Raw genomic sequence first — 26,692 nt, 5'->3', positions numbered from 1 at the left:
CCGAGACAATCTTTAACACAGCTTGCTCCCCACATAAAAGTATAAATAATACAATCCCAAAATACATGTTTAGGATTCATCAGAGGAGATGAAAACAAACCATGCTCAAACAAACAAACAAGCTCATCGCCTTAAACTATTGCGTATTTGGGATTGACCTTTCACACTCCCAAAACTGTGAAAAGACTCCAGAGAAAGTCTAGAAAAATACCAATGCCCTCACACAGGGATTCCAATCACGAGGATTCGAAGCCCAGGGGGGAAAGTTATATTGTTTGTGTTGTTTGTAAAATGATTTATTTTGATTCTATTTTACTCTATTTGTGAGTTGCTTCCTGGAGCTATGGCCAAAAGAATTTCATTGCACGTTATATTGTGTATGAAGCTAAAAGTCATGAATAAAAGGTTTCAAATAGTTAGCTGAATGTAATTCATAGCTGAATAATTAGCTAAAAGTATAAATAGTAGAAGCAACTAGATAAGGATGAATGAATGAATAAGATAGCTGAATGTCGTTGAGAATGGTTCAAATGTCCAGCATCTTCTTAACCAAATGGTATAGCACCAAGGCAAACTGGACCAAACCAGCCTAAACATTTACAATCGATTAAACAAAAAATATTGCAACAATATCCACTTCTTGGTGTGAAACTGGAGACCATCTTGGGGGTGATGGTTTGGTTGCTTGACCACGCCCATCTTTCAAATTCTTCATTCATTTTTTATCTCTACTACACACCTGTAAGATTCCAGGACTGCATCTGGCACGGTTGTCACACTACTGCAGAGACTAAATCTGTCCACAGACATAAAGAAACACACCTGACAAGGTACAGTTTCTACTACAGTAGGTGTCTCCAAGACCACATTTTGACATGAAACACACACAGACTCACAAGGTGAAAACAACACCAGCATCGCTGTCATGGCTTAATGGCATCCAGTTTGAAATGAATTCTAATGAACACATTTGAAACAGGGTTGGAGTCGATGAAGAGGCAATCTTGTTTTTGTCATCTGATGACTGTGAGGGTTCACCAGACAAACAGTGTTGGGAACCGCTGCCTTATTATTATCTGGCACAAGTGACAGACGCTGTCCTCTCAAGGATAAATAAAGAACATGAACTGGGATGTTGCTATGAGATTTAATCTATATTCTTCTACACACAGCTGGAGGGAAAAGTGTTGAAAATCCAAAACATAGAACATGACCAGGAGGCATGTAGATGGAGAGAGGCAGTGACAATAGAACATCCTCGTAATCCTTTTAGCGTCGTTCACAATTATAGCTCACTACTGTGTGAAGCCTAAAGAAACACTCTGCCAAATCCAGTTACAAAGAGCAACACATTGGCCTAATACGCAAGCTGCTACGGTCATCACAGCGTATGCTACTCATTATTAACATCACAAAACCCACAGTCTGCAGACATTTTTACATTATTCCTTACATTTGCAGATGTTTTGCAGCAGTCTTTGAGATCAAAAAGACATGCAATTCCATCATCACATCAAATTGGATCGCCCGAAGAAAATTCTGATGCGCTCCTGTTAGGCTTTTGGATCCTGACGAAAAATGCTCTTTCAGTGTAGTTACTGGAGGATTTCCGTCCATGAAAATGACTGGAAGCTATTTTAAATGAATGCAGATTGATAACACTGAAATGTCCTGCGTAATGACAACATGAAAGTCATTTTCAGAGGAATTCACTGTGAGGCAGGATGTCCCTTCATGCACCCTTTCGGAGAGGAAACATTATTCAGCTATTTCTTCTGACCAAAATAAACCACTTAAAGCTTCCAGAGGCCTTCAATTTCATCTTGAAATGAGCCGTGAACACCAACAGTTACCGAGCTTTACGATCGCCGATGAATAAATACAAAACCAACCTGGTGAGAAAAAGACAGAGGGATGCTTTTGATGTCTAAAACCGAGATGATCAGGTTTTTTCTGAAGGGAATTTCAGCTCGTGTGTTTGAATGCTTATTGAAAATGAATATAAAGTCAATATTTGGACACAACAGCACTGATAAACGTGTAACTCACAAGAGGAACTGATTAGTCACAGGTCAACTATAGGCTCAACCTGAGGGACATCCACTTATTTTAAGTTTTAGATGAAAAGAAAATCAAATCCTTTGAATGTAGGCCTGCATAGCTAAACGGTCAAACATATATGATGCAAACTAACTTTAATTCAGTTGTTGTCATCTGTCGAGCACATTAGGATTGAGAGCATCCAAAGTGATCATGTGTTTTTTTTGGGGATTTCAAATATAAACAACTACTGCTGTCACATCCACAGAGGCAGGATTACTCCTCACTACAAATATTTGCCTAAATTATCCCACGCTGTGTTGCGTCCTCCCGAGGCCTTCACAAAAAAAAAAAAAAAAAAAAAAAAGTCTTGGGGCTTAAGATGCATACCGTGTAATTGTAACAATAATTACTCGCGACATCCAGAGTTCAAATCCGGCTCAACACCTCAGTCTGCATCACACGTCAGTCTCCACCCACACAAACAGATGAGGCGGAAAATACCTAAAAATGCTCATTTTTTCATGCAAGAATCGAGAGATGTGAGGAAACTCGCAGAAAAGGGTCCGAAGAGCTTTCTTTCTTTTTCCTCCTCTGTGCTCCAGAAAACCAAGCGCACACTTACAATCAGTGTCGGTACATGTACTTCCTCTGATCCGCAATTAGTAAATGGAGAAACTGAGCGTCTTGTTCGTTCAGTTTGTGAGCTGCATGTTGTTCAGAAGAGAAATCAGAGGCTTCACCACTTGCTGCCTGTCCTGAGGTCCACCGACCACGAACACGCACAGGCTGTAGTTCTCCTGGAGCTCATCCGGCAAACATCATCCATCACACCGATGTCGCCTTGGTGAAAAAAATAATAATAATCCAGCTGACAAACTGCGACCAGGACGACGCACAGTGCCCATAACTGCAGCACAGCAGCCAATCTGTACCTCAACATGCACAGGAGTGACCCAAAGGCGATTAAAGAAGCCAGGCACATTCTCACACCACGTCCCCCTGTTTGCCCTGAATGTGAGGCTAAACCGGCTTCTACCACAACACGTTTTCTTCGGAAAACACACAACAAAAAGCAGCCTTGAACAATCTTACCTTTCCTTCCCTCGAGGCAGGGATTTGGCTCAGGGTAGGACTGGCACAGCTCAGTTCAATGTGTTGGCTGAAGAGGCTGCGATGAGCTACTCCCGTGACTGAAGCTGAAGAAAGTGTGAGCAGCGCAGCGCTGTACCGGCGGAGGGGTCCGTGTGTCTGCCGCTGACATCAGCGGGCTGCTGTCTTTAAGGTGGCTCCGCTCACTCACACCAGCGCAGCGACACGCGCCGATGGTTTCATCTGCTGGGGTTTAACTCTCCCCGACACACAATAGCAGCAGCGCACAAAAAGACAGAGTTGGGATGAAATTAAATTGCTAACCAGCAAAACTTCCGCGGCTCTGGTGCGTTATGAGAGCAGCAGGAGAGAGGCTCTGAAAAGGGAGGGGGGGGGGGGAGTCAGGATAATGTTGAGTCAAGGTTGGGAGAGCACATCTTCTCTGCAACTCTTCATCATCTTCCGACAGTGGATCGACAACTTGTAAAATAAAAAAATGTTTAAATCGTAATCCTAACACTTTGCCATGGAGATAATTTTATAAGAAAATAATAATAATGGAATTTACTTTGCCTCGTCTCAGGTTTCAAATAGCGTAGAACTGAATGATTTAGTGGATGACAGGAAATGAATCAATGATAATTGGCTAAATGAAGCAACCCTGCTTACCATTTACTGGTTTCATCTTTTAACATATTTCATAACATTTTAAATTCAATCTCTTTGAGTTTTTGGGGCTGTTGCTTGGACAAAAAAACTATTTGATGGGCTCTGTATAAAAAAATTACTCAACAAAAACAAAATCACAACATTTGACATCATAGCCAAAACAATCAATCAAAACAAATAGACTGATGAGAGCATCAGTCAGTTGCAGTCCTAAAATGGTGACATTGCGTTATGGATTCTTTTGGGTACCTGTGGAGGTTACTGATCCTCCCTTTTGTGTTGCACCCAAATTACAATGATACTATGAAGGTTTAATATTGAAGCACAACACAAGTATTTGACATGCTCCGGGTGGATACGTTTCACTACAGACAGCTGATCACGGTTTGTACCTGGCATGCAATGATTTCATCCGGTGTTTTCAGGAGACGATGAGCCAGAGGCTGTTTAACCATCCAGATGGGTCCCTCAATTAAAACAAAATGCACTTTTCCAGATGGCAGAGCGACTGACTGAAGTGTATTCTTCAGCCAGTCGCTCCGGATGAGAATACTTCCCCATGTAGCAGATTCTCAAATAACTGATGTCATTTCAAAGAGGCAATAATTCACATGAGGGCACCGAACCAAGTTATAATGTTAGTAAGACACAACAGATTTTATTTGCTTCTAAAGTAAAAGTCTTACACATATTTATTTTCAACAAGGTGCAAGAGACGGGTTTAGCAGGTGGCAAGCTGTACAAGAATACAACACAAAAAGGTTTCAAGGGCAGAGTGGTGACGTTAAGCAAAGTGAATTATTTTATTCCAAAGAAAAAAGAAAATACAGAAAAGGAATCATTTAAAGTTTCCTTATTCTTAATTATGTTGTTAACTTTTATGTGGATCAGAAGTTCTTTCTGTGCTGTAAAAGATTTTGTGGATATTTCTTACCGACCTGACAGATGTATGCCTGTTCCCAATGATCCGCTAACTCAAGCCTACTTCTGACACTGCTTCTGCTCTATCGTCACTGAATGTAATAAAAGTACATAATAAACACAGATACATCTATGTACATAAAAAGATACATATATATCGCTTGGAGGAGATGGAATATGTACAAGTATATTAAAAAAAAAAGGTAAAATGCAAGTGGTTGTTTTCCTCTCCACTGAGCCGAGCATCTACCTCTGCTATGTGGACAGATTGTCGCCTGCTGTCAGCTGCCGGCAGATGTTGCTCTGAACAAACTGTTTAAGGCCGTCGTAGCCCTGACTGAACAAATACTCCTGGTACCAGCTCCACAGCTTGGAATGCTGAAACACACACACGGAGAGAAACACCCCCAATCACAATCAAGACATCAGAAGGTTCCCATGGTGAAAGCAATCGCTCTCGCTCTCTGAACCATGACTAATGCACATCAAACTGCATGTGACTATTAAGAAATGCAAAAAAATAAAATGGAGAGCCCTCGTACCTTTAAGGAATTCAGGTCCATGTCTTTTCTCCCCGGCCAACACTGATAAAGAGAGAACATTAATATTCAGTGTCAGTCCATCCTGCTAAATCTCACAAGATCGCTGCTGGATGTTGCAGCTGGACCGAACCAAAAAAAGGCATGTGTATTATTAAACATGATGAAAACCACTTCTCATGCTGCACCCATTAATAATGAAATGTCCTTCTGTATTAATGCATCTTCTATGAAAGATACATTAATACCACATCTGTCTCCTTGACTTTCCTGTAAGTCCATTAACCAAACTGTACAGACGGGCTGATCCATCACGCGCCTGTTAAAGGTTGAAAATGAGCAACAAACAAGCTACTATGTAGGTTTACAATGTAGCACAGACTGCATACAGGAGTGGACAAAGTCAGTTTGGAAGTCTCGAGTTTGGCATTTTGGCCGTCGCCATTTTGTTTTGTTTTTGTCGTCACTGAATAAGTCTTTTTTAGGCAACCAAAAAGGTTACAATTACCTTTAATGAACTGAAAAAACACTGTAAAAGGGTTTAAGTTGTAAAACAAAAACACGGACAACTCCCAGACTGGACAACGCCATGGTAGCGACCTGTCAATCACAAGGTAGCCCCGCCCTAAAGCATACCCTGCTTTATCTTATATTTTACACTAAATAGACCATAATTTACGAAATGAACATCGTGCTGTATTGAAGAATATTTGAAACTAGCGTTTGAGATCATAAAATGTTTACAATGTTGACTGAGGTAATAAGAAGTGAGAAGTAGACATTTTCTCATAGACTTCTCTACAATCGGATTGCTTTTGCAACCAGAGGAGACGCCCCCTGATGGCCATTAGAAAGAATGCAGGTTTATTGCACTTTCACATTAGCTTCACTTTTCAGACCCAGAGGGAACTGCCTGGTACGTAGAACTTTGTGGTGTGCAGCAGGAAGGATCCAACTCAGATTTCTTGGGAAGAAACACAAAAACATCCCCAGCGCTCCACACTCACCCTCTGGTGAAAGTCGACAGCGTAGCTCATGAAGGCCGGGTGGTGGATGAGGTCGAAGCTCGTCCCGTACTGTGGCACGTTGCTCTTGAGCAGCAGCTCCTCTCCCAGCTGTATACCCGTGTCTGGTTGAAACATTTTGGAGTTCCACAGGCAGTTGACCATGACGACTGTGTAATGGTTGAACTCACGGAACGTCTGGCGTCTGATGTGAAAGGCCTGCTGAAAAACAGGATCAGAAGGGAGCGACAACATGAGAGGAAAGAAGAAGCAAAAGAAAGATAAATAACCTCTTAAGTCCTCATGTGAGAGGGTATTAAAGGTTAGCAGTTGTAGATGAATGCATGTGAATTCCTTCTTTAAAGAAATCTATAACAGCTACCACAGCGAATCAAAACAAACAGCAAAACACTTCAGAAGTGCGCACCTGCTAAATGCCTTAAATGTAAATGCAATCATAAGAAATGCATTCAAAATCCATGGGTTGAGAAAAAAGGTTAAATTGGCTCTTTTAATGAAATCCCCGCTCACAGAAAATCATTTGCTTCACATTGTGAGTCAAGTACTTGGTGCAATGGAACAAAATGTACCCTTTACAGTATTACTGTAATACCTCTGTGAGTCGTTCCTGACTCTTGGCTGATGTCAAGTTCACCTTGTACCTGAACAAAAAACAGAAAGATGAAAGACCAGTGAACCTTGTGATCATGAATTACTGCAAAACAGCTGGTTTTCTATGGCCTGTCAAAAAGTATAACGCCATTACAGTCCAATTTTCTTTTGCCGTGACATTTGTACGCTCAGCTTTGGCAGAATTACTTCAGGGCCCCGGGGTGTAGTCAATTAGCCGACACTAAGGATTTGTGTTATTAAAGCTCGCCCTAGAGTTAAAAATGATGCTTGAAATCCAGAGAAAACGGAGCAGAGTGCTTAAGTGCATTGCCTTAGACTCTCATTACCATAAATCATGCATTAAAATATATGTACAATTCAACCATTTCATTCCCTTTCTGTTCCGTCATCAAATATTCATTGATATATGACATGCTACATTAAGGGGGCTACTGTATGCATCGTGGCATGCGCACGAGGTGAAGAGTCCCCACCTGTACATGATGTAGGCTAGTCTGTCCACGCTCACGGGGTCAGTGGCTAACAGGGCTGGATAAAACACTCCAGGTGGGGGCATCACCACGAGGGGGAGCCCGTACTTCAGAAATGTGTCACACACCTGGGGAGGGAGAGAAATATGTGGAATAAACACCCACAGATAGTTAATAATGAAAGGTGGATTATCAAACATGCAGAACATCTCACTGCTGAAGCTCTCATCAGGACTCTGCTTTGTTAGAAGCTGGTACACGCTGATCTTGAAGCTGTTCTTGGCATCTTTGTATTTATTGTAATACGTTTTAATCAATGCATCTCATTGCAACGCTTTTAAAAACTCTCTCTCTGAATTGAAAGCTAACCAAAGCTCCTTTCAGTGTTTCTGAAATGTTTATTTGGTTGGAATATAAGATTATTTTCTTTCTTGGATTCTTAAAAATGTCTAATCTACCTCTTCATATATTCCATGTCATATTCATTGCCGTGTATTTAATGAAACTTTCTTGTGATCCCTGATTGTTATTTCCATATTTTATCGAACTCATTTCAAGACTGTCAAGACATGTTTTCCACATCACACGTGTGTAAGTTACATGTCGGACCATGAATGGCTTCCAAATGTCCCAAATTCATGCCATCATGTTCACATATCATATCAGCACCCCCTTGAACAGATGAATGTGAAAACAGGCTTCAAGTGTCAAACTCTGCACATACATTATTCTGCACAGTGAAGCTCAAACGTCCTAGTGAAGTAACTAGCAAAACCGATTTTTGAGTGTCGAGGACCTGTAAATAGCACCAGTACAGCCCAGCCTCAGGTGGCATCATGCCTAAAACAAGCCACAGAAGTAGATTCAGCCATTAGTATCGGCTCATTTACCGTATCATAGAAGTCCAGGATGAAGCTGAGGAGGAGCGAGTGGCAGCCTTCAAGCCTCAGGCCCAGAGAGGCCAGCCGACCCACAAAGTCAACCAGTTCCATCACCGAATCCTTGAACCCCGACAGAGTCATGTTTCTGGGACAGAGAGCAGAGAGTCAGACACACTTTAACCAGAATGAAGTGGAGTGAAAGTTGTAACACCAAGCAGCCTATTTGCCCTCGGAGCATTACCCCAGCAGTGACCCGGGTCTCTGATAGGACAACAAGAAAGCTCCCAAATCAGCCACATGACACTTCGTTACAATACAAAGGACAAACTGAATGAAGACTGATGCTGAAATACACAATCAATGACTCGTGTATCTAATCTCTGAGCTGTACTCAGGCTAAATACAAGAGGTGAGTCTGAAAATAGCAGTTAATATAAAATGGATCCCAACACTTATTGGATGATTTGTTGTGGGATTAGACGGGGCAGGACTCAATATTGATGAAGCCCAGGTATTTAAACATTACTGACACTGACTCCATCCCTTAAATTTGGAAGCTGGAACATCATTTACCTGGAGATTAGGGCTGTTTTTGTCTGCAGAGTAATTTCAATGAAAGGATTTGATGGATAAATGGGCTCGAAACCAAACGGGAAAACATGTCAATACACACTTCTGCCTATGTTGCTCGGGTTAGTGGATGATAGATGGCTTGAATCCAAGCTAAGGCATGACTGTATAGAACAGTATATGGATTAGCTCATGATTTTATCGGAATAACAAATGTCCAAAGATGTCAAAATTAGAAGATAATGCAAATTAATAGCCTCGCATTTAGAACAAAAATGTGTAATTAAACTGGGACGCCTGCAACAGGGAGTGCTTATTTTTCATTACACTAGCCCACAGTAAATAACCGAGGCAACACCTGACCACTTTTACTACATCTGTGAGGACCGATAAGTTGGGAGTTGTTGGCATGAAAGCAAAAGCTCAACGAGCTATAACCCTCATGCTCTCAAGTAAATTCACAAAGTGTTTTTCGGTTTTATGCTCAGGGCATAAACAAGTAGCAGGAAGTAGATGCGAGACTCACATGGAGGTGTGGCTGTTGAGGCTGATGTCCAAGTCGTCCTCCAGGGCATACACTGAGTGCCAGGTCAGCCACTTCAACAGCATATTGTTTAGACACTCCATCAGTCCACACTGCAGACGCATGATGAAGAGGAAAAGCACCACACATTAGGGAAGCGGACGGAAACATGGTATTAAATGGACATTGGGCGCCAGGGCTAAATTATTAAAGACCTCAGTATTGATGAGCTTAGATGTTACTGGTTCTGCTCTTGGTACTGGATAAATACATTTTATTGAATTTATTTAGGCTACATAAAAGGTTATATTTGAATATTTTATCTCACCAACTCTGTTTTTAATTTGCACTAACAGTAAGACATTTGTCTATGATGCATTTTTGCTCTTCCCACACAGAGACAGAGACAGAGCAGAGAGAGAGAAATTTCCCAAGAGTCGATGCTGACAATGCTCTTTGCCACATATGCATTTACATATCCATCATCACAACATTATAGTCTATCATTGTGATTTATTCAAAACAAGGCTGTAGCAGTCGCTACTCAAGATTGCTAATTTGTATACAGTACGTATGAGAAAATAAAACATGCTCAGTAGAGATGGGTACTTTAACTATAATACTACTCTTACAGATACTGCTTATCAATCTGGCGTTTTATTGGACCTCTTATCAGTTCTATTTGTTATTCTTTTAAGAGAAAACAATTTCAGAACAGAATTGACATTGCAGTAGTTTAACCACTTAACCAACACGGGGCCTGTAATGAGTGCTTTATTACAAGAAAAACATCAAATTATAGCAGATGGTTTTGTAATTCAAGTACGTTAGCAGGAGAATATTTGAGTTGTGCCTCGGGGGGGTAAACTCACCTTGAAAAACAGTGAGGATGTGAAGAAGAGCTGCATGAGGGGCTCAAACAGAAGCCGTCTGATTTCTGAAGAGGGGGAGACAGATGGTTACAGTTTCACCAGCTATATAGTTAAATTAAATGTCTAAGATGTGACACAATAAGGTAGGCCTTTCTAACATGTTTGACAGAGATAGACATACAGGCAGATCACTAAATGTGGTGACAGACAGCTCATGGAAAACTCACGGGAACTTGGGACAACAGGGATGTTGCTCAGCAGGCCGAGGATCTGCGGGCGGAGGAGGGAACCGTCCCAAACATTGAGAAATTTGAAGAGAAAAGCCTCTGAACAGGAAAACCCCTCCTGGTGGAGAAAAGGGATAAATTAAATACATTGACTGTGGTTTTGCAGTGCAGGGTCATGAATACAGGGGATAGTGAATGACGGGTGCGAGGTACAGCGGTAGCTATCGGGGCCTGAAATGTGGGGCTCACCTGGAGAAAGTGCTGTGTGGACAGCAACGTGTTCAAAAACTGCAGAGCTTCTTCTGAGTTCTGGGAGGCTCCTCCATCGCCACAGAACAAGAATTCTTAAAAATAGCACAAACGGGTATTTAGTGCGTGATAAAGTCACGGGAATGAAAAGAAAACAGCAGAGGAATCCATATTTGCAGCATCTTCACACAGTGACTTCCTCTACAGTGACTTTTAAAACACTCTCGGAAAAAAATCCTTTTGATAGTTTGGGTTCAACTTAAGGTTGGCTTAACTTTGGAGGAATCTTCCTGACAGAAGCTGTCACAGCAGTTTGGTAGTGCCACCCACCTCGCACCCCCTTACCTTCGTGGAGCGCGTAGCCTAGCCAGAAGTTGAGGCGTAGGAGGGCAGACTCATCCTGTACACAGTCCAGGTACTGCAGAGCCAGACTGGAGCCCAGCAGTGAGCCCATCTGAGCGGGCAGCTGGTGGAGGTAAAATGAAGAAATAGGACACACATGCAATTAAGTATAATTGAGAGGCTAAAATAATCGAACGACCATAAATCCAGAGAAGAGATGGAAAACAAAAATCATGTTTCCAAACCCTCAAATCAGTTTCAGATGCTCATGTCCTTGTTTTAATAGAGTGGGCCACCAATACGCTAACTGAGCTAATTCCTCAGTCATCCCTATAATACCAGCACTGGGACATTTCTGTCATTAAACTGGATAGTTGATACAGTCCCATATTGTGTATTAACAGCTGCCTCCCAATATGGGGACTTGATCAATATAATAAATTAGAATAAGGAGAAGACAAACTGTGAATGGAAACAGATCAGCCCTCCAATAATTATGTGGCAACTGTACCATAAAACTGAGTGCAGGCAATGAGGGAAATAATAAATGAGTCTTTGTCGATTCCTTCGCTGAATGGTTTTATGAGTGAGATGGACTGTAATCGTCTGTCTTGCCTAAGATACGGAAAAAGTAGAGCTATCTTGGCAATAAACACAGTCGATGCTGTCGCCGTCCAAAAGCCTCGCATCAGCTGTGCAGGCGGTGAAAGAGGACGATTTATGTAGCATGACACACAAAGGTCTGTGAGCCAATAAAATGACTTGTATTAGTTTATCAAGTCACTGAATCTGCGGGGCAAATAGATACTTGTGGAGAGACATCTTTAAATGACCATTTGTGCTGAAACTTTGTTCAATACATTGCTCAGATTCATCTTATCTCAGGTCTATTGTTTTAATTATTCATATGGGACAGATAAACCACCATCTCCATCTCTATAAAAAATAGATACAGGACTATAATGAATGGACTACATTATAACAGTGACACAGCACCACCCTGTGGCTGTGAGGATACATCACATTGAAATTTGACAGTGGTTACATATCCTAGCGGCATGGAGACACTGGCACACATTTCATTCTGCTGCTTAAATGGTTAATGAACAACAGGGTCATGGCTTGATTTCTGTTCCCAGTCCAGGTGTATTGGGACTAACAGGTGAACTGTGGAAGCTGAGGTACATGTGAGCAGTAAAGGGGCAGAGGCGGCACCCCACAGATACAGAACTCAGAGATTCGTCCCGACAGAAGTTACCTCGATACGGTGCATATTTTCCAGGAGCTGAGCAAAGGAGTGGACTTGCACCAGGGGGACCACCTTTCTGCTGGAGGACGGCTCAGTCTGAGCCTGTTTACTGATGACAGAACTCAACACCGGCAATACCAGGTGGCAGTGTTTCTGAGAGAGAGCAAAGTAAAACAAGAACATGATTAACAGAGAGCCTCGGCTACCTTTTGTCATTTTAATTTCCTGAAATAAATAAAAGGCTCAAATCAGGATAAACAGATTAATTAGAAAAAATATACTTTATAGATCTGGCATTTTTGTCTGACCATGTCACTCCCTGCAATCAGACTTGCAGAGGCGGGGCTGATTAAAATGCTGGAATGGCATTGGCAAGCAGCAGCAGTAACTGTAGTGTAGCAGGAGTGAATGCAAGCAGTGTATCGGACAACTTAAATACACTTCCATACCCTTTTCCTGGGGTTTGTCTTAATTGTGGAGGCCAGACTGATGCTGGAGGCAACCTGGGCACCGTCCCTCTTCTGGACCGCAATCAGCGCTGACTTCCAGGGCATGTTGTGGTTTCTAAAGCCACTCTGTAAGAAAACAGAAAACACAGAATCCCGCTGGTGCTTTAGAGGTGATGGTCATTGCATATTATAAGAGCAGAATGAGCATCAACGGCACAGTCCATGTACAAACCTTAACTCGTGATGGGATGGAGAGCGTCACCAGTTCAGGGCAGAATACTTTGTAAAGTGACAGCAGGCTCAAGAGGAACGGCTGCCTTCCCTGAGGAAACAAGATCAACATGCTCAACATGACAGCTTTGTGATTGATGTTTCCTAATAATGCTGAATAAAACATAACCAATGATATGAAACGGGTAACTGTTCATGGGAATAATGCAGTGTAGAATAAACCCATTCTGTGATTTCTCATTGAATAAGGCAACAATGCAGTAGCTTTGATAAATGGCTCTAGAGGGTGATCAGCAGGAGGTTTACCAGTCTAGACTGTAGCTCCAGTAGCTTCCTGACTCTGAAGACCCGCACTACGACAAGAAAAACAATGAAGCAGTCAACAATGCGTACAGAATATATAGAAATACTGAAAAGAAGAAATAATGGAGTAAAAAAGGACAAATAGAATTACAATCATGTTTGGTGTGAAATTGTTTGACTCACCACTTTCCTTTCTGGTCAAAAGGTAGAGCAGATGGCAGATGTAAGGACACTGAAATAATGTGACAAAAACATAATATCTTCACATCCCAGCAGTTCTTCAGTGGATCCCATATCTCATTACAGGAGAGCGCAACTCTCTTTTGTAAATTATGTAATATATGCCTAAACCAGATACGCATATTATCTGTCCAGTCAGGCAGAAATTAACCTTTATTTATCACACCAAGTCTGTGTCTCAAACAAGGCACAGCATTCACAAACAGAGAGGCGATTGTCATTTTCAAATCTGTTGTAAAAATAGCTCTGGCAAGCAATATACGCATGTCATTTAAATGATAAATACGCATAGTGAACCCTTAATTTGTGGCTCAAAGACATTTGATTTGATGCCATCTTACAACAACAATGCAAAGATCATCAGCACACATACCAGATTTTCCTCTGTGACGAAGTTGAAGATGAAGCCATAGACAGCCCGAAGTTGGTCCTTTGCATCAATCATGTCAAATACGGTCAACACCCACTTTATAAAAAGAATCTGAAAAGTGTACATGCAAATAAACAAACAGATGGATTAACTATCGAGCAATCTTAAAGATGACACATACAGAATCAAAAGCAGTAGTACGTCTATTCCAACATACTTTTGAAGAATTTGGACAAATCTAATTTTGCACTTACTTGTGTGCTGACGGGTATTTTTCCGACCCCCAGCCAAACCACCGCTCGAACAACAGCCTCCTGCGGCACCACCGTGGCAGGAATCAGACACTTCAGCACCCGGGCACATAGAGTAGTCCCTACACATAGAAATTCACAGAAACACAATCAGTTATAGAAGCAAACATTAAGAATGACTGTAAAACAAATCTCCAAACGTTAAGAATGACTGTAAAACAAATCTCCAAGTCAGTCATACACACTTTCTACTGCACGGGTGTTCCTGAACTTTTGGGAAGAATGAAAGACAATTTCTTGCTACGTGTTTAAATTACGTGCTCACAGGACACCATATCTACTACGTAAGCAATATTTGGCTCTGGCATTCTTGTCAATCAAACTGCACCAAACCCATTACATTATGGACATCACAGTGGCTAAGTGCCACCTCTGTGTGGAGTTTGATCTATCTCTGTATGTGATCCTCTAGGTTCTCTTGGTTTCCACCCACAGTCGAAACAAAAGTCAGAAAGGCAGAATGTTTTGCTTTAAATTGACTGAGGTGTGAATAAGAGGGTGACAGACTCAGTCCAAGGTGTACACTTGCTTGCTGTGTGATGGGAAAGACTCCAGCCCCCTATGACCCTCGACAGGTTAAGCGCCAAAGATGATGGATGGTATTATACCCCGTTCACCGTTGCTGCTAAGTGACGGTCTTACCCATACGGAGGCTCATGGCAAACTCCAGCATAATAGAGACGGCCTCGGGGGTAAGTCCTTTACTGTAGGCCACCTTCTCCACCAGCACCACGTTCCTCTCGACGTCATCGTTCCCGTGCACTGGAGTACCTGCTTCAACTACAGGAGGGAGGGATAACATCACATCATGTGTAAGTGTTTAAAATGTCACAATAATTACATAGTTAGACACAAACAAGAGGTAACGTCAACAAGTTCAGATGGTTTTTTTTTCTGCTAATGTTAATGTTGGGGGACATAACAGCTGATACTGTACTTGTACTGTACAAACTATTTGCAAGAACAAACTCCAGGAAATCTGTTTATTTCACATAGTTACTCGCTAGCACAGGAAAAAAATGCTATATTTTACAGTAAGGAGTGTAAAATCCAACATGAAATATTCAGGTGGCCCATCCTTGAGTTTTAGATAAACACACTGCAGTGTTGATGTCATCTAGAGACAAATCCTGGAACTGCTCTGTATACAGTAAATATTCCCACTGAAGTATTTTTTGGTGACAGAACAGGAAATGTGATTTAGTTATTTAGACACCAGAAGAAGAAAATTAAAACCGTTTCTAAGCATTTTGGGGGGATTTTCAAGTGTATGGATATATACTGTAGGTGGGTGACCAGCTTTTTACACATCTGTTATGGATACAATAAACAGTATTCAAACACAATGTGTGAGGTGGATTTAACAAAGGCGGTATAATCACCTTCACTTATGGAAATATAGTAATTGAAATGCTGCTGAATCATATGCAACCTGGCTATATACAGACGTGAGGGGGAAAATATGTTCCACCAAATTGTGTGACCCTAGACTGTGTCAACTCAGTCAAAACACACTGATGGGTTTTCAGGTGATGTGTTTAGTGATGTGCAGACAGATGTTTACACTACTGAGGACTGGTGTCTGTTATCACGGCTAAAATATCAAAACTTTATTTACAGTCTATAGAAACAACAGCCATCAAAATACGGTATGTGAGAGATAGAGAGCACCCATGATAACTTAAACCTCATTTTGGATGTAAAGATATAACAAAAGTCGTCTTATTTTGGTTAGATCAGTCACTTAATTTAGTGTAATTGGGACAACGCATGCAATGGCAACAGATGACGTCACGAGGGCTGCTCCTCCGATATTCAGCTTTTTTAATAATGGCGTTAATGTCTTTGTTTGAAAATAACTTAAAGCTAAGGCTAGCTCTGTTTCGGTTTATCTCGTAGTTGAGAGCTAATAACGTAAGTGACGTTAAGTTAGCCACATTAGCTGTTACTAAAGCTAACCGGTACACCCAAAAATGCAACAAGAAAGTAACGTAAAGTTAGGTTAACGTTACATCTTGGGCAGCTACGTTCGTAAAGTAACCGTTGGTAACTAAAGTAACCGTATGCTATCGACCGTTGTGTATGAGCTACGTCCGTTACCGTCAGAGAAGTACTTCAGGGCCAGAACAAACGGGTCCTCCGCCTCGTTCTTCTTCCTCTCCTTTTCTGCGACTCTCAGACTTCTGTTGTTACTCCGGCTGGACGCAGACTGATAGCTTTGAGACGACTGGTCTAAATCTGACGGCCCCGACGGGCTAAGCGTTGCTGCCATTTCTACATTGCTAAAAAATTGTAAATATTGTGCTCCACTCTGTCTTCGGCCATTCAAACAAAACTCAAATCCTCCGCGCGACCGTTTGGTCTGCGCTTGCGCAGTGTAGTCTTTCCGCTCGGTGGCTTCCCGGAAGTTGTAGTCCGTATGCCCATCAACCGCCAAAGAGTAGGACTACAATAGTCATGCGGCTGTTCATCTTTCTTTTCATAAATCTAAAGAGGCTACGTCGAATAACGTTAATATAACGTCAGTATTTCACAAAAACAATATATAATAATAACTGGGTCACTCTGAAAATGATTTGGTTCAGAATTTTTAATGTAATTTTGCAATGCTGTGAACATCGCAAATTAAATTCTTCATTTTACTCTAGGGCTGAGTATTTCCATTTTCGATTAGTCATCTTTTTATTTTCTATATAATTATAATAATAATCGCTTTGGTCTATACATTTTAAGGAAATAGTGTCCATCTCAAGTAGCCTATGTTACCTATTCAACTGTCTGACCAACAGTCCAAAAACCCAAAAATATTTATTTTACTGTCATTGAAGACAAAGAAAAACACAAATTAACATTTGAGAACCTGAATCATTAAAACAGGGCATTAACAATTGGCTGACTGATTAGTCGATTAGATTAATCGACAAAAGATTTCTCAAAATCAGGCCTAATAAAACCAAAACTACAAAAAATATAAACATTTCAAAACCAAATGGTCAGAAAATGACAGACATGAGAAAGTGGAGTAGGTGCAGTCTCTGTAGAAATGTAGTCGTTTCTGTATTTATTTATATGTTTTCATGTTGGTCAAGCTCTTCTGCAAACACCAGTGTCTTTCCCCCAAACTGTGAGCTGTGAACTGTAACTGACCCCGAGTCCGGTTTTCATGCTTAGGGGGAGGAGTAGGTCCACAATCCCTCCATTTTGTCTTGATGGCAGGAGACATAACAGATTGATCCTTGTGTCTAAATGATGCTGCTTGTCCCCTCGTCCCCAGTGTGAGGTCGACCATGTAGGGTTAGACTCAGGGATGGGTTTTGCACTAAACAAAGCACATTTTTAGCCCATTCCCTAAAAAAGTCAAAAGTCAAAAATCATCAAAAGGTATATTCACAAAATAAAATAGTTGATTCAGGGCATTTCCTCTGTGATGCCTCTTCCTCAAAGCTACATTAATTTCTGACTAAATGAAAATGTGATTTACTTGTCAGCAGCGTAAATGAAGAGTTTAAGCTCTTGGCTTGTTACGCAAGAATTGAGTTCACAAAACGCATCAACCTGTAATACACAGAAACAAAATAAGCAAATCCTTTACAGATCATAGTGAGAAACACTGCATATCTTGGCCGATAAAACTTTGTCTGTAGTTCATGTGCTAAGAGGGACTGCCTGAAATTATATGACAAGATGAAAACACAAAACCCATTGCTGCAAGAGAGCTAATGAAAAAAAAGTCAGTTTCACCTCCAATTCTTTATTTTAAGTATATCGTTTACAGAAATATTGTGAACCTTAAAACTAACTGACAGGATTTGTAATTGAGAAATCATCCCCTAAGCAGAACTGTAACAGGAATATGTTTTAATATCTTCAGAGAGAAGTAAAACCAAACTGATCAGCAGAATCTTTAAGAGACAGTGAATACGTTTAAGACTTCAACTGTGAATTACAAAAAGGTAAAATTCAATTTTTAACAGGCCAAAGGACATTTTTTTGATTTGGTCGTTCTGCTGTACAAGCTTGCAGCAGACACCTGAGGCAGCAGCTGCTGTACATCCCAGCTAAACAACTCCACTGTGACAACTGAACTGAAAGGAGAAAGAGGAATGCAGCTTATTTACTTTGGGAGAAAGTATTTCATGCGCACTGCTACAAAAATGTAGGCCTACTGAGATGAAAAAGGAACGAGGATTCATATTTTTTTCTTTCTATTAACCTTCTGGTAACACTGCACCAAAATAAGATGTGGATATGTAATACTAGCTGATGTATTATTAGTACAAAATTGTTTTAAAAGTGTTCATTTTCCATACCCTTGACCGAATGGAGCATGCTTGAACTATTGAAATTCCTAAATCTTACAGTATAAAAACAAATTAGAAAAAACAAGCTAGAAAGATTCTTTCATGAAAAACAGCATCCTCAAATCAACTCGTAGCATAAATGAAATTCGTACTTAATTACAAACAAAACACATTTAGCACAGTGTAGGACTAGAATAAATAGGGAACATGGATTCACTATTTAGACAATGAGTCGAGCTCATGGGAGTTTCCACAGGTATAATTGTCCACGGTTATGGATCGGGAGTTCTCATTTCACAGTAAGAGTGCAGAAGAGGAGGTGAGCGTAATCAGTCAGCTAGCTGGATGGGACAGGAGATGGGTGTGTGGGGGGGGGGGGGGGGGGTTTTTACTGGATGTGACTGATTCCTTCAAAATTTGATTTACTACAATCCATAGGGGCGCACCAGGTTCCCTTTGTTGTGGCTTGGACCAAAGTAGAAGAGGATCTTAGGACTGCTTGACCTTGTTCTTTTCCTGGTCATTAACGTGCTGTTCCTCTCTGCTGTCCTCTCGCTCCGGCCGGTCGTCACTCTGGCGGGCAATAAGCAGGCGGCAGGTGAGCAGAATACCAAAGACTAGAGCGTGGGCGTACCGTTTCAGGGGGTCTCCTACAAGCTGGTGGAAGAACAGGACAGCCAGCATGACCAGCAGCAGCAAGAAGTTGGCCACATCCTTGGGCCGGCCCGGCACCAGGGTGAGCACCACACCGCAGCCCACCTCCAGAGAGCCGATGATCTTGCGAAGCAGGACTGAGCTGATACCAATCTTTTTCAGGCCTGGCAACGCCTTGGCATAGCTCTTGTATGCCCTTTTCTGAAAGGATAAAATACAAATATATCATAAATATTTTTCACATTTAACTAAACTCATATGAACTCTCATGGGTGTCTTTTTTAGGCCATTTAAGGGCCTTAATGTTAGGTCACCATTCAGTCACACAAGTCAAGAGTTCAACATTCAAATGCTTTTATTTCACCACTGTGGTTGCACAATTACTCTTCCACCTATTGCACCCTGGTTAACAAAAACATATTAACGTATACAATTATTACAGTAAAATATAATATGAGCATGTTAGTTTTGATGTTGCGTGAAGCTATATCATCTTCCACATTTCAGCATCAGCACCGGCAGGTGCATCTCACAGAATTTGCTGGAACACGCCGCCATTGCTGTTTAGCTGTTGTTCTTCAAATCAAACGAGAAGCTTAGCAGCGACAACCTATTTTAATACGATACAAAGAGCACGCTACAACTTCTAAACGGGTTTGTTATCCGGCACGTTTGCAACATTCAGCTACATTATAGCATGTGTGAACACGATGCGTTCATATCAATCCCTGTTCCAGCGTTAACGATGGACACATTAGGGAGTATTTTATGTATCCTTACGGATTCATTGATGTTCCCCGTGTTCATACCGACATATTGTATGCCTTATCGTAAAACACACAGGCTTAGCCCATGTGCTAACTGTGTTAGTACATGTAATAACGTTACAGCAGGGTTTAACATGATGGAGCTATATAGGGATCTCCTCTGGAAAATTAACAAATGCTTCACAGGGGCAGAAAATAAGAGCATTATCGAAAGCGTTAATTTGTCATATATATTTTACTATTTAGGTCAGCATCACATTACTCGAGCCTGAGAGCCTTTCGCGTCTGCAGCCTGCACCACAGAACAATGGCCTTTAGATGCGAACAGTTCAGATGTACTCACCATTTCACTGTATGCATCTTTGCTTAGTCTCGGAGTGAGCTTAATGGTTCCCATAAACACGAAGAACAGACCCAAAGCAAAAGAAAGGGCCACGATAGTAATTGTCCTTGGTGAGGCCATCTTTTCGCCACCGTGCGTGTGCAGCAGGCGCTTCCCACCGAAGTGAATGAAAGTCGGACGGTTTACCAGTGAAGATGCACCACGGGAGGGTGGAGGGGGGGGATGGGCTTCTGGGTGAACTACAAAGATGGCGACGCGCCGGTCCCCCCTCACAGCCTCATCCAAGTAACCTGACAGGAGTCCGGAGACCCCAATGGGCACTCTAAAAGTAAAGTTTTCAGATTATTTCATATAAAATAATATATATATATATATATAATATAAATAATAAATAATAAATAATATACATATTTGTATGTATTTATTTATTTTACAAAAGGCTTCATAGTTCAACATAAAATATACATATTATTTTAAAATCTATAACAGTTTGTTGCTCTTGTGTTGTTCTTTCACACAACTAAGGCTAAAGAAGTTTAAAAATAAATACATTTGTGCAACAAAAAATGAAAATGGTAAATTATTCCTTCATAAATGACGGTACATTCAGTATTCTTAGCAGCTGTTGCTGAGGAGATAAGGTCCAGCTCTTTTTAATGTAAAAAGAGAGTTCAGCCTGGTCCCTTTCACCAACATCCCTTAGCTTAGGAAGTCATCCATCCATTCATTATAAGTTTTGTACTTTTTATAGTCTAACAAAACTTGAACAAAGAAGCTTTTTCTCCACCAAACATGTAAAACACCATGTAGGTATATCCTTTTTTTATAGAAATAGGTAGAAATATCTTACATGATGAAAAATAAGGTCACAAATTCACCATAAGTAGTGGAGACACTTTAAACTTCTACAGAACTATTTGCCGCAGTGCATTTGAAAGAAAAACTTATCAGCTCACTCAACAAACCACAGAAGTTATGTTTGTGTTTAGTCAGATTAACTATTTTTGTCATTGCTTTTTGCATTTTGTCAAGGACAGTACAGTCAACATTGATAGAAGCTGCTGCACTAATCCCCAAATCTGCCGTACCATCTGGTAAATACAGAGTTTCTCCAGATATAGAAAGTTAATTGTGGATTGTATAAATGATGGTCAAGATGACTGGAAGGCTGCCATGGAGGAATGTCTTGTGATCATTACATTTTAGGAGCTGAGTTCTGAGTAATTATGAAATTACAAAAACAGGGGGGAAACAATACAACCCAGCTTAGGGTATTCAAACAATATTGTTGTTTGCTCGTTGTCTGTGTTATATTTTAAAATCTAAATAACTTGTAGCATACATACTTAATTTGCTGTTAGAACAATACCTGTAAACACAATAGATATGACATGAAAGTAGTGACAACATGTTTATTGTTATTATCAACAACGTCCATTGTACCAGTGCTGTGGTCATTTCTGGAAAGTGTTCAAAACATGTTTAAAAAAATGTATTCAGTTCAAAAATTAGTAATTAATTAACAACTGCATAGAATTATAAAAAAAACAACTAATTTAACATTTTGGCCAGGTACACAATTTCATCTTTTACTTCTGAAAATGTATACATTGTTATTTATATATTTATCTACAATGTTTTTATTTAAATTGTATATTATTAACACATCATTATGCAGACCTGCCCTTCACTACACATTGGAATTTTACTCCGAACGTTCAGGGATCAGGTCTGATATCTAGTGTAAAAACTAGGTGATGAAGACGTAACAGGATCTGTGTGTCTTTGAAGTATTGCAGTGCGGCCCGTGTCCCACTGCCGCTGCCACATCCTCACACTCAGGTCTCAGGATTCGCTCTCACTGTCTCTGATCCTGACGTTCCTTCAGAGCCAGCATTGCTTTTCGGTAAAGATCTGTCAGGGAACATGGTCATATTTTTTAAAATCAAAGCTCTGTTTTCATTTAATTTCCAAAATGTCATTGCATTTAAATGGAGGTGCAAGAAGTGGACGAGGCTCACCAAAGGTTGCAGACAGGTCCACGGGTTGAGCGTAAGCTTCAGACATCTCCTCTGTGTTGATCTTGTTCTTCCTTTTTACTTTCACTATTTTTTTCTTCCTCTTCTTTTCCCCTTTAGCTGGACATAAAATGAAATAAATGTTAGACTTGCATTCTTAAACTGCTTAAAACCACAACATATAGGCCATTAATAACAGATTTGAACCTTTGAGCGGCTTCTTGTCATTGTCCGGTGATTCTGGCATGTCCAGAGCTTCTTCTTTCACTTTTGTGTTGCGTTTGACTTTGCCTTTTTTTGGGGGGATCAGGGCACTGCTGGCTTTCTCTCTGTGACCAGAGTTTTCATGCTCTCCTCCGTTACCTTCACCCTCCTCTTCCTCCTCCTGCTCATTTGCTTCTCCTTCATCTTTTTCGCCTACCTTTTCCTTATTCGACTTCTTCTTCTTCTTCTTTGTGTTCAGCTTCTTTTTGAGAGTGGTTTCCTGTAAATTGCAGACTTTTGAGTTTAATTTACCATCTATTAATTGTAACATTAATTATACATCCCATTATCAAGGACGTCACAATCATGACAACCAAAATACAAAGGTAACAGTGGACATTATATTGAGTTTTGTTTAAAAATTCTTCCCCCATTTGGCAAAACATTAGAAACATCTCTCAATATTATGCAGTCTAGTTCAACACCACAGCAAACTACATCCTTATTAAACATCATTATTATAAATTAGGCCGAATTGGCTGAACTGTTGATTGCATTATTTTACAGGTGTACGTTATCCAGAAGCCACTGAGTGTAGTTTTAAAAAGGGGATTAAGATATTTTCCTGACCTTTTGCAGCATGTTTCGAATGGGTTGCAGCTTCCCTTCACCCTTTGTCTTTTTCTCCTTTTCTTTTGGCCGATGAACCTGGCGAAGATCTGACTTGCTGGATTTCATTCTGAGTGGAGAAAACATTGAACATATAAGGTCAAATTAGTACTCTTTAGGTTTTTGTTGATCTGTACAATATGTGCATGTGTAAAAGAAAGACTGTTAAGGCCTCTCCTACCGTTCCCCCTTGGTTTTTCTGCGAACTTTCTCTGTTTTCCAGGTCTTTTCCCCCTCTCTTGGTTCCAGAGGCCTCTTGCTGTCCTGGACTACACGAGTGCACAGCTCGGGGTAATTCAGACAAACAGCACGCAGCAACCAGCGAAGGCCTCGTTGACTCTTTCTGTCCGACCAGCGTCGCAGGTCCATCAAGGCGGAACAAGGCTCCTGAGAGAGAAAATAGAAAGGTTTGTCTGTCATCTATATGTCTGCTTCAATTCCTACATGAGATGTGTGTTTGTTGGGTTTGCATTCTTGAAATTTAAACACTTACAATATGGCACAGAGAGCGGCTCTGGTTGACCAGCTTCTCCAGTACCAGAAACTCAATCAACTCACTTCCCAGCAAAGCGTTCATTTTGTCTTGTTTGTTGGCCAACCTAAAAAGTTAAAGTTTCAGCACAGGCCTAAGTCACTCACACTTTAGCTTCACAGTTATCCAGTCATTACTTATTTCAGTGTTTCCCTCATCAGCCACCAGAGGGCACTGTTTACATTGTACATGATGTTAGTTAGGTCTCACTTGTAATGTACGTATGAAGTTGAGTATAATTACACTAATATGGGTTTTCCCGCCACTCTCTGTTGCTTCAGCAGGTCGGCGAGAACCTCCTTGACCTCCTTAATCCTCTGCCTGTCACTGGAGTCCACCACAAAGATGATCCCATGGGCCTCTCCATAGAGCTCCCGCCAGGCTCCTCTCGACTCTGCTGACCCCCCCACATCCAGCAAGGTGACCTGGTAGTTCTCCACTCTCAGCTCACTTCGGACGCAGCCGTGGGTGGGTCCAGCTTCAGCACCATGGGGAACTGAAAAGAACAGGAAGTAAAATACAGGTAGATAATTTGTTGTGTTTCCGCTTTAAGCACTTTTAGAGATACATTGGTCTTGAAGTAACTGAATTACCTCTTAACATCCCTCTGATGGAGGATGTTTTTCCTGCTTTGTCAAGACCAACCACCAGAATGGTCACTTTCCTGCAAAGAAGCATGCACAGTATAGAATTTCACTTATAAAGGAGCACCATATAGCTTTCGTTGACAGCTGTAAATTAAAGCAGTAACCGGAAATCACGTCAGGTGGCATCGAATTTGTTTTGTTTTTTTCTGTACTGAACGCTTTCTCACTTTTGTTTGTATTTTAAGTGTGTATTTGTTTTTGTTCTTACTAATTGTACATTTCATTCAATTTTAAAGAAATATGTTATTAGCTACCTGATCGGCTCCTGTATTTTGGAGACCCAGGTGCAGCAGTTGGTCATCAGGTTGAACATGTTTACTTGAGGTGAGCAAGGTGAGCACAGCGGCCACCATCTTCTCTGGAACTGGTACCTGCAAACAGATGGTCAACCTAAGTACGACTCACACACGTACTAAAATAGGGCCGGTCTGTGGAGTCACTGGGGGGTCACGGCCAGGTCCAACACAAAGATGCTTTGTGTCTGCTGTAGGAGACTTTTACAGTTGGTCAGACATCTGGGTGATGCTTTGATTGCCTAATGTCTCTTTTTACCGCTCGCTAATTGGCTTTATTAGCATTCTTAGCTCACCTTCATTTCAAAGCTTATTTTTTTCTAGGTTCTTGGCATAAAATTAATCAATGCTGATGGGAGCTTTAGGGAACTATGAGGGGTTCTCTCAAGTGTTGTTACACACACGCAGCAGGTGTGTCTGAGGAAGTGGGGCCATGTGCTAAAAAAAACACAGTCCTTACTCCAGTGCATCTGTTGAGGCTCCGTAATCTGATAAAGCCAGTCTAGAACAGCCTGCAATACTGTCTAGAACAGTATTGTTGACGAGCTGACCCATTTGTTTTGGCTGTAAAAGACACTGAGGTCACCACCGTGTACACTCAGTGAGGATGTTCATGTTTGAGAAGAGTATTTTTTATACGTATCTCAAATCATTTAGAGCAAGTTTAGTATAAAAGTGTCAATATAAATACAACATCCATCTGCAGTACCGAACGTGCAATTTGTGGACTGTGTGAATGTAAAAGTGTTTGCTCTGTGGAGATTTAAAAAAAAAAAAAATGAAATCTATATTCAAAAATGTGTGTGCATAATAGAAAACATAATTTCTAGTTTATTTTGCCAAATACTAAAGTAATTCTGGTTACTGAGATGTTTCTGGTTCCCATTGAATGGTTGGTTTTGGTCCATACTTTGTAAATTAAAGATAAGCCAGGACAGAAGACCTACAGTAGATTACTTTGTGTTAGTCGCCGATAGAAATACTATCATATGAGCATGACATTGTTGTTCATATATCGAATAACTTCTAAAAACACTGTACATAACAGTGCACCGGTTTAAATTCACACAATGACTGAACAGTTCACACGGGTGGTAAAATGCAGTGAATCATTGGATTAAAACAAAGTATTACAAACTCGGTGAAATCACTGACTGACTACATCACATGCAAGAGGTGCAAAATGTGCAAGAGATTAATAAAACGGAAGGAATTTAAAGAATACTTACAGAAGTGAGTCTATGTCCATGCATTTGTTTGGGTGCTCGCCTCTATTAACATGTTGTTTCCTCCTGCTACCAAACTAATCAGGCTCACAGTAAGCCTTTAGTCACCCCATGTGGGAGGTATAACCTGAGGAAACATTGTATTGGTATTCCAACCAATCCCAGAGTCCTCTGAACCAATCGCTAATCCCATTGGATGGCGTGGTTATTCTAGTTAGACCAAACAAAGGTGCATGTATCCCTCCTGGAGAGCAATTGTGTCTTGTGGTGTGATCTGTGACGTGCTGTGACCTCCTAGGAAGGGTAGAATGCAGAGCGTTTGGACAGATTTAGCACAACTTTAGTCACTGTGGGAGATAATGACATCATAACTGGGGTGACGGCCAGGTGTTGTCACTCTACAATGTACGTCAAAGTTTACAGGTATATTTGAAACTAAAGCTATTTTTCCTTGTGAGGTGGCGGGTTGATATGCTTACAAATGTTTATACGGTTTGTAACTAACTAACAAGCTACTGTGTTTATTTTAATATGTATTAGTGGGTATGTACTGCACTATTATGTGCATATTTATTATGTCGTGGATTTGCCATTTTATTCTATTTTTATTTATATTTTTTGTTGTTTTCATGTTGATCAGTGAGAAATGTTCCTGTCAAATAAACTTTCAGTGTGGATAATAAAGAGGGAAATAAACAAGATTATAGTTCAGGTGAAAATGCATTTGAGGAATGTTAAGTTTATTTATAATAGACACATTTCATACACAAAGAAATTAAAATGTAACTTAAATAAATACAATTTTACAGAGGATCAACACGTTACATAATGGTTAATGCAATTAGGGAGCCAG

General features: G+C 40.7%; 4 protein-coding genes across 6 annotated transcripts in view; all 4 read right to left on the bottom strand.

Annotated features, from left to right (window-relative positions):
- The window catches only part of drp2 (dystrophin related protein 2), a 132,395-nt gene extending 128,912 nt beyond the window's left edge, over positions 1 to 3,483 (bottom strand). For all 3 annotated transcript variants that reach the window (XM_031862567.1, XM_031862570.1, XM_031862572.1), the window contains exon 1: positions 3,136 to 3,483. The gene's annotated coding sequence lies outside the window, so the exon portion shown is untranslated. The remainder of the gene's footprint in view (positions 1 to 3,135) is intronic.
- A 969-nt stretch (positions 3,484 to 4,452) lies between these two features.
- Positions 4,453 to 16,534, bottom strand: cenpi (centromere protein I). The gene is made up of 20 exons (XM_031862764.1): positions 16,286 to 16,534; positions 14,828 to 14,965; positions 14,129 to 14,247; positions 13,878 to 13,985; positions 13,448 to 13,496; positions 13,268 to 13,314; positions 12,963 to 13,052; positions 12,731 to 12,856; positions 12,291 to 12,434; positions 11,036 to 11,156; positions 10,691 to 10,785; positions 10,442 to 10,559; positions 10,215 to 10,279; positions 9,346 to 9,455; positions 8,259 to 8,394; positions 7,372 to 7,496; positions 6,879 to 6,927; positions 6,269 to 6,487; positions 5,265 to 5,306; positions 4,453 to 5,100 (listed from the first exon to the last, which is right to left on the bottom strand). The coding sequence occupies exons 1-20, from the start codon at positions 16,455 to 16,457 to the stop codon at positions 4,978 to 4,980; spliced, it is 2,196 nt and encodes a 731-aa protein (XP_031718624.1). The 5' UTR covers positions 16,458 to 16,534; the 3' UTR covers positions 4,453 to 4,977.
- A 1,382-nt stretch (positions 16,535 to 17,916) lies between these two features.
- On the bottom strand, positions 17,917 to 20,432 carry tmem35 (transmembrane protein 35). Its single transcript, XM_031862782.1, has 2 exons — positions 20,251 to 20,432; positions 17,917 to 19,341 (listed from the first exon to the last, which is right to left on the bottom strand). Exons 1-2 carry the CDS (start codon positions 20,368 to 20,370, stop codon positions 18,976 to 18,978), a joined length of 486 nt encoding a protein of 161 aa, XP_031718642.1. The 5' UTR covers positions 20,371 to 20,432; the 3' UTR covers positions 17,917 to 18,975.
- Positions 20,433 to 21,752: 1,320 nt separating this feature from the next.
- Positions 21,753 to 25,916, bottom strand: arl13a (ADP-ribosylation factor-like 13A). The gene is made up of 10 exons (XM_031862861.1): positions 25,843 to 25,916; positions 24,575 to 24,691; positions 24,267 to 24,337; positions 23,917 to 24,169; positions 23,635 to 23,740; positions 23,323 to 23,528; positions 23,103 to 23,211; positions 22,476 to 22,752; positions 22,272 to 22,388; positions 21,753 to 22,164 (listed from the first exon to the last, which is right to left on the bottom strand). The coding sequence occupies exons 1-10, from the start codon at positions 25,860 to 25,862 to the stop codon at positions 22,109 to 22,111; spliced, it is 1,332 nt and encodes a 443-aa protein (XP_031718721.1). The 5' UTR covers positions 25,863 to 25,916; the 3' UTR covers positions 21,753 to 22,108.
- Between the last annotated feature and the right edge of the window lie 776 nt (positions 25,917 to 26,692).

The sequence above is a fragment of the Anarrhichthys ocellatus genome, unplaced genomic scaffold (genome assembly GCF_004355925.1).
Source record: "Anarrhichthys ocellatus isolate YVR2014 unplaced genomic scaffold, GSC_Weel_1.0 scaffold27, whole genome shotgun sequence".
In the NCBI taxonomy this organism is placed as follows: domain Eukaryota; kingdom Metazoa; phylum Chordata; class Actinopteri; order Perciformes; family Anarhichadidae; genus Anarrhichthys; species Anarrhichthys ocellatus.
This window is presented reverse-complemented; position numbering and strand designations above follow the sequence as displayed.

Bases quoted from the DNA above. Each gene is read 5' to 3' on its own strand.
- cenpi (XM_031862764.1), bottom strand. From the start codon at position 16,457: ATGGCAGCAACGCTTAGCCCGTCGGGGCCGTCAGATTTAGACCAGTCG. The intron at 12,435-12,730 runs GTATGGAAGTGT...GCTCTCTCTCAG, and splicing joins AGACAAACCCCAGGAAAAGG to AAACACTGCCACCTGGTATT. The intron at 6,488-6,878 runs GTATTACAGTAA...CCTGTTTTTCAG, and splicing joins GTCAGGAACGACTCACAGAG to CAGGCCTTTCACATCAGACG.
- tmem35 (XM_031862782.1), bottom strand. From the start codon at position 20,370: ATGGCCTCACCAAGGACAATTACTATCGTGGCCCTTTCTTTTGCTTTG. The intron at 19,342-20,250 runs GTGAGTACATCT...TTATCCTTTCAG, and splicing joins AAGATGCATACAGTGAAATG to AAAAGGGCATACAAGAGCTA.
- arl13a (XM_031862861.1), bottom strand. From the start codon at position 25,862: ATGGACATAGACTCACTTCT. The intron at 23,529-23,634 runs GTAAGTGTTTAA...TTTCTCTCTCAG, and splicing joins GCCGCTCTCTGTGCCATATT to GAGCCTTGTTCCGCCTTGAT. The intron at 22,389-22,475 runs GTTCAAATCTGT...TTTTATGTCCAG, and splicing joins TGACAAGAAGCCGCTCAAAG to CTAAAGGGGAAAAGAAGAGG.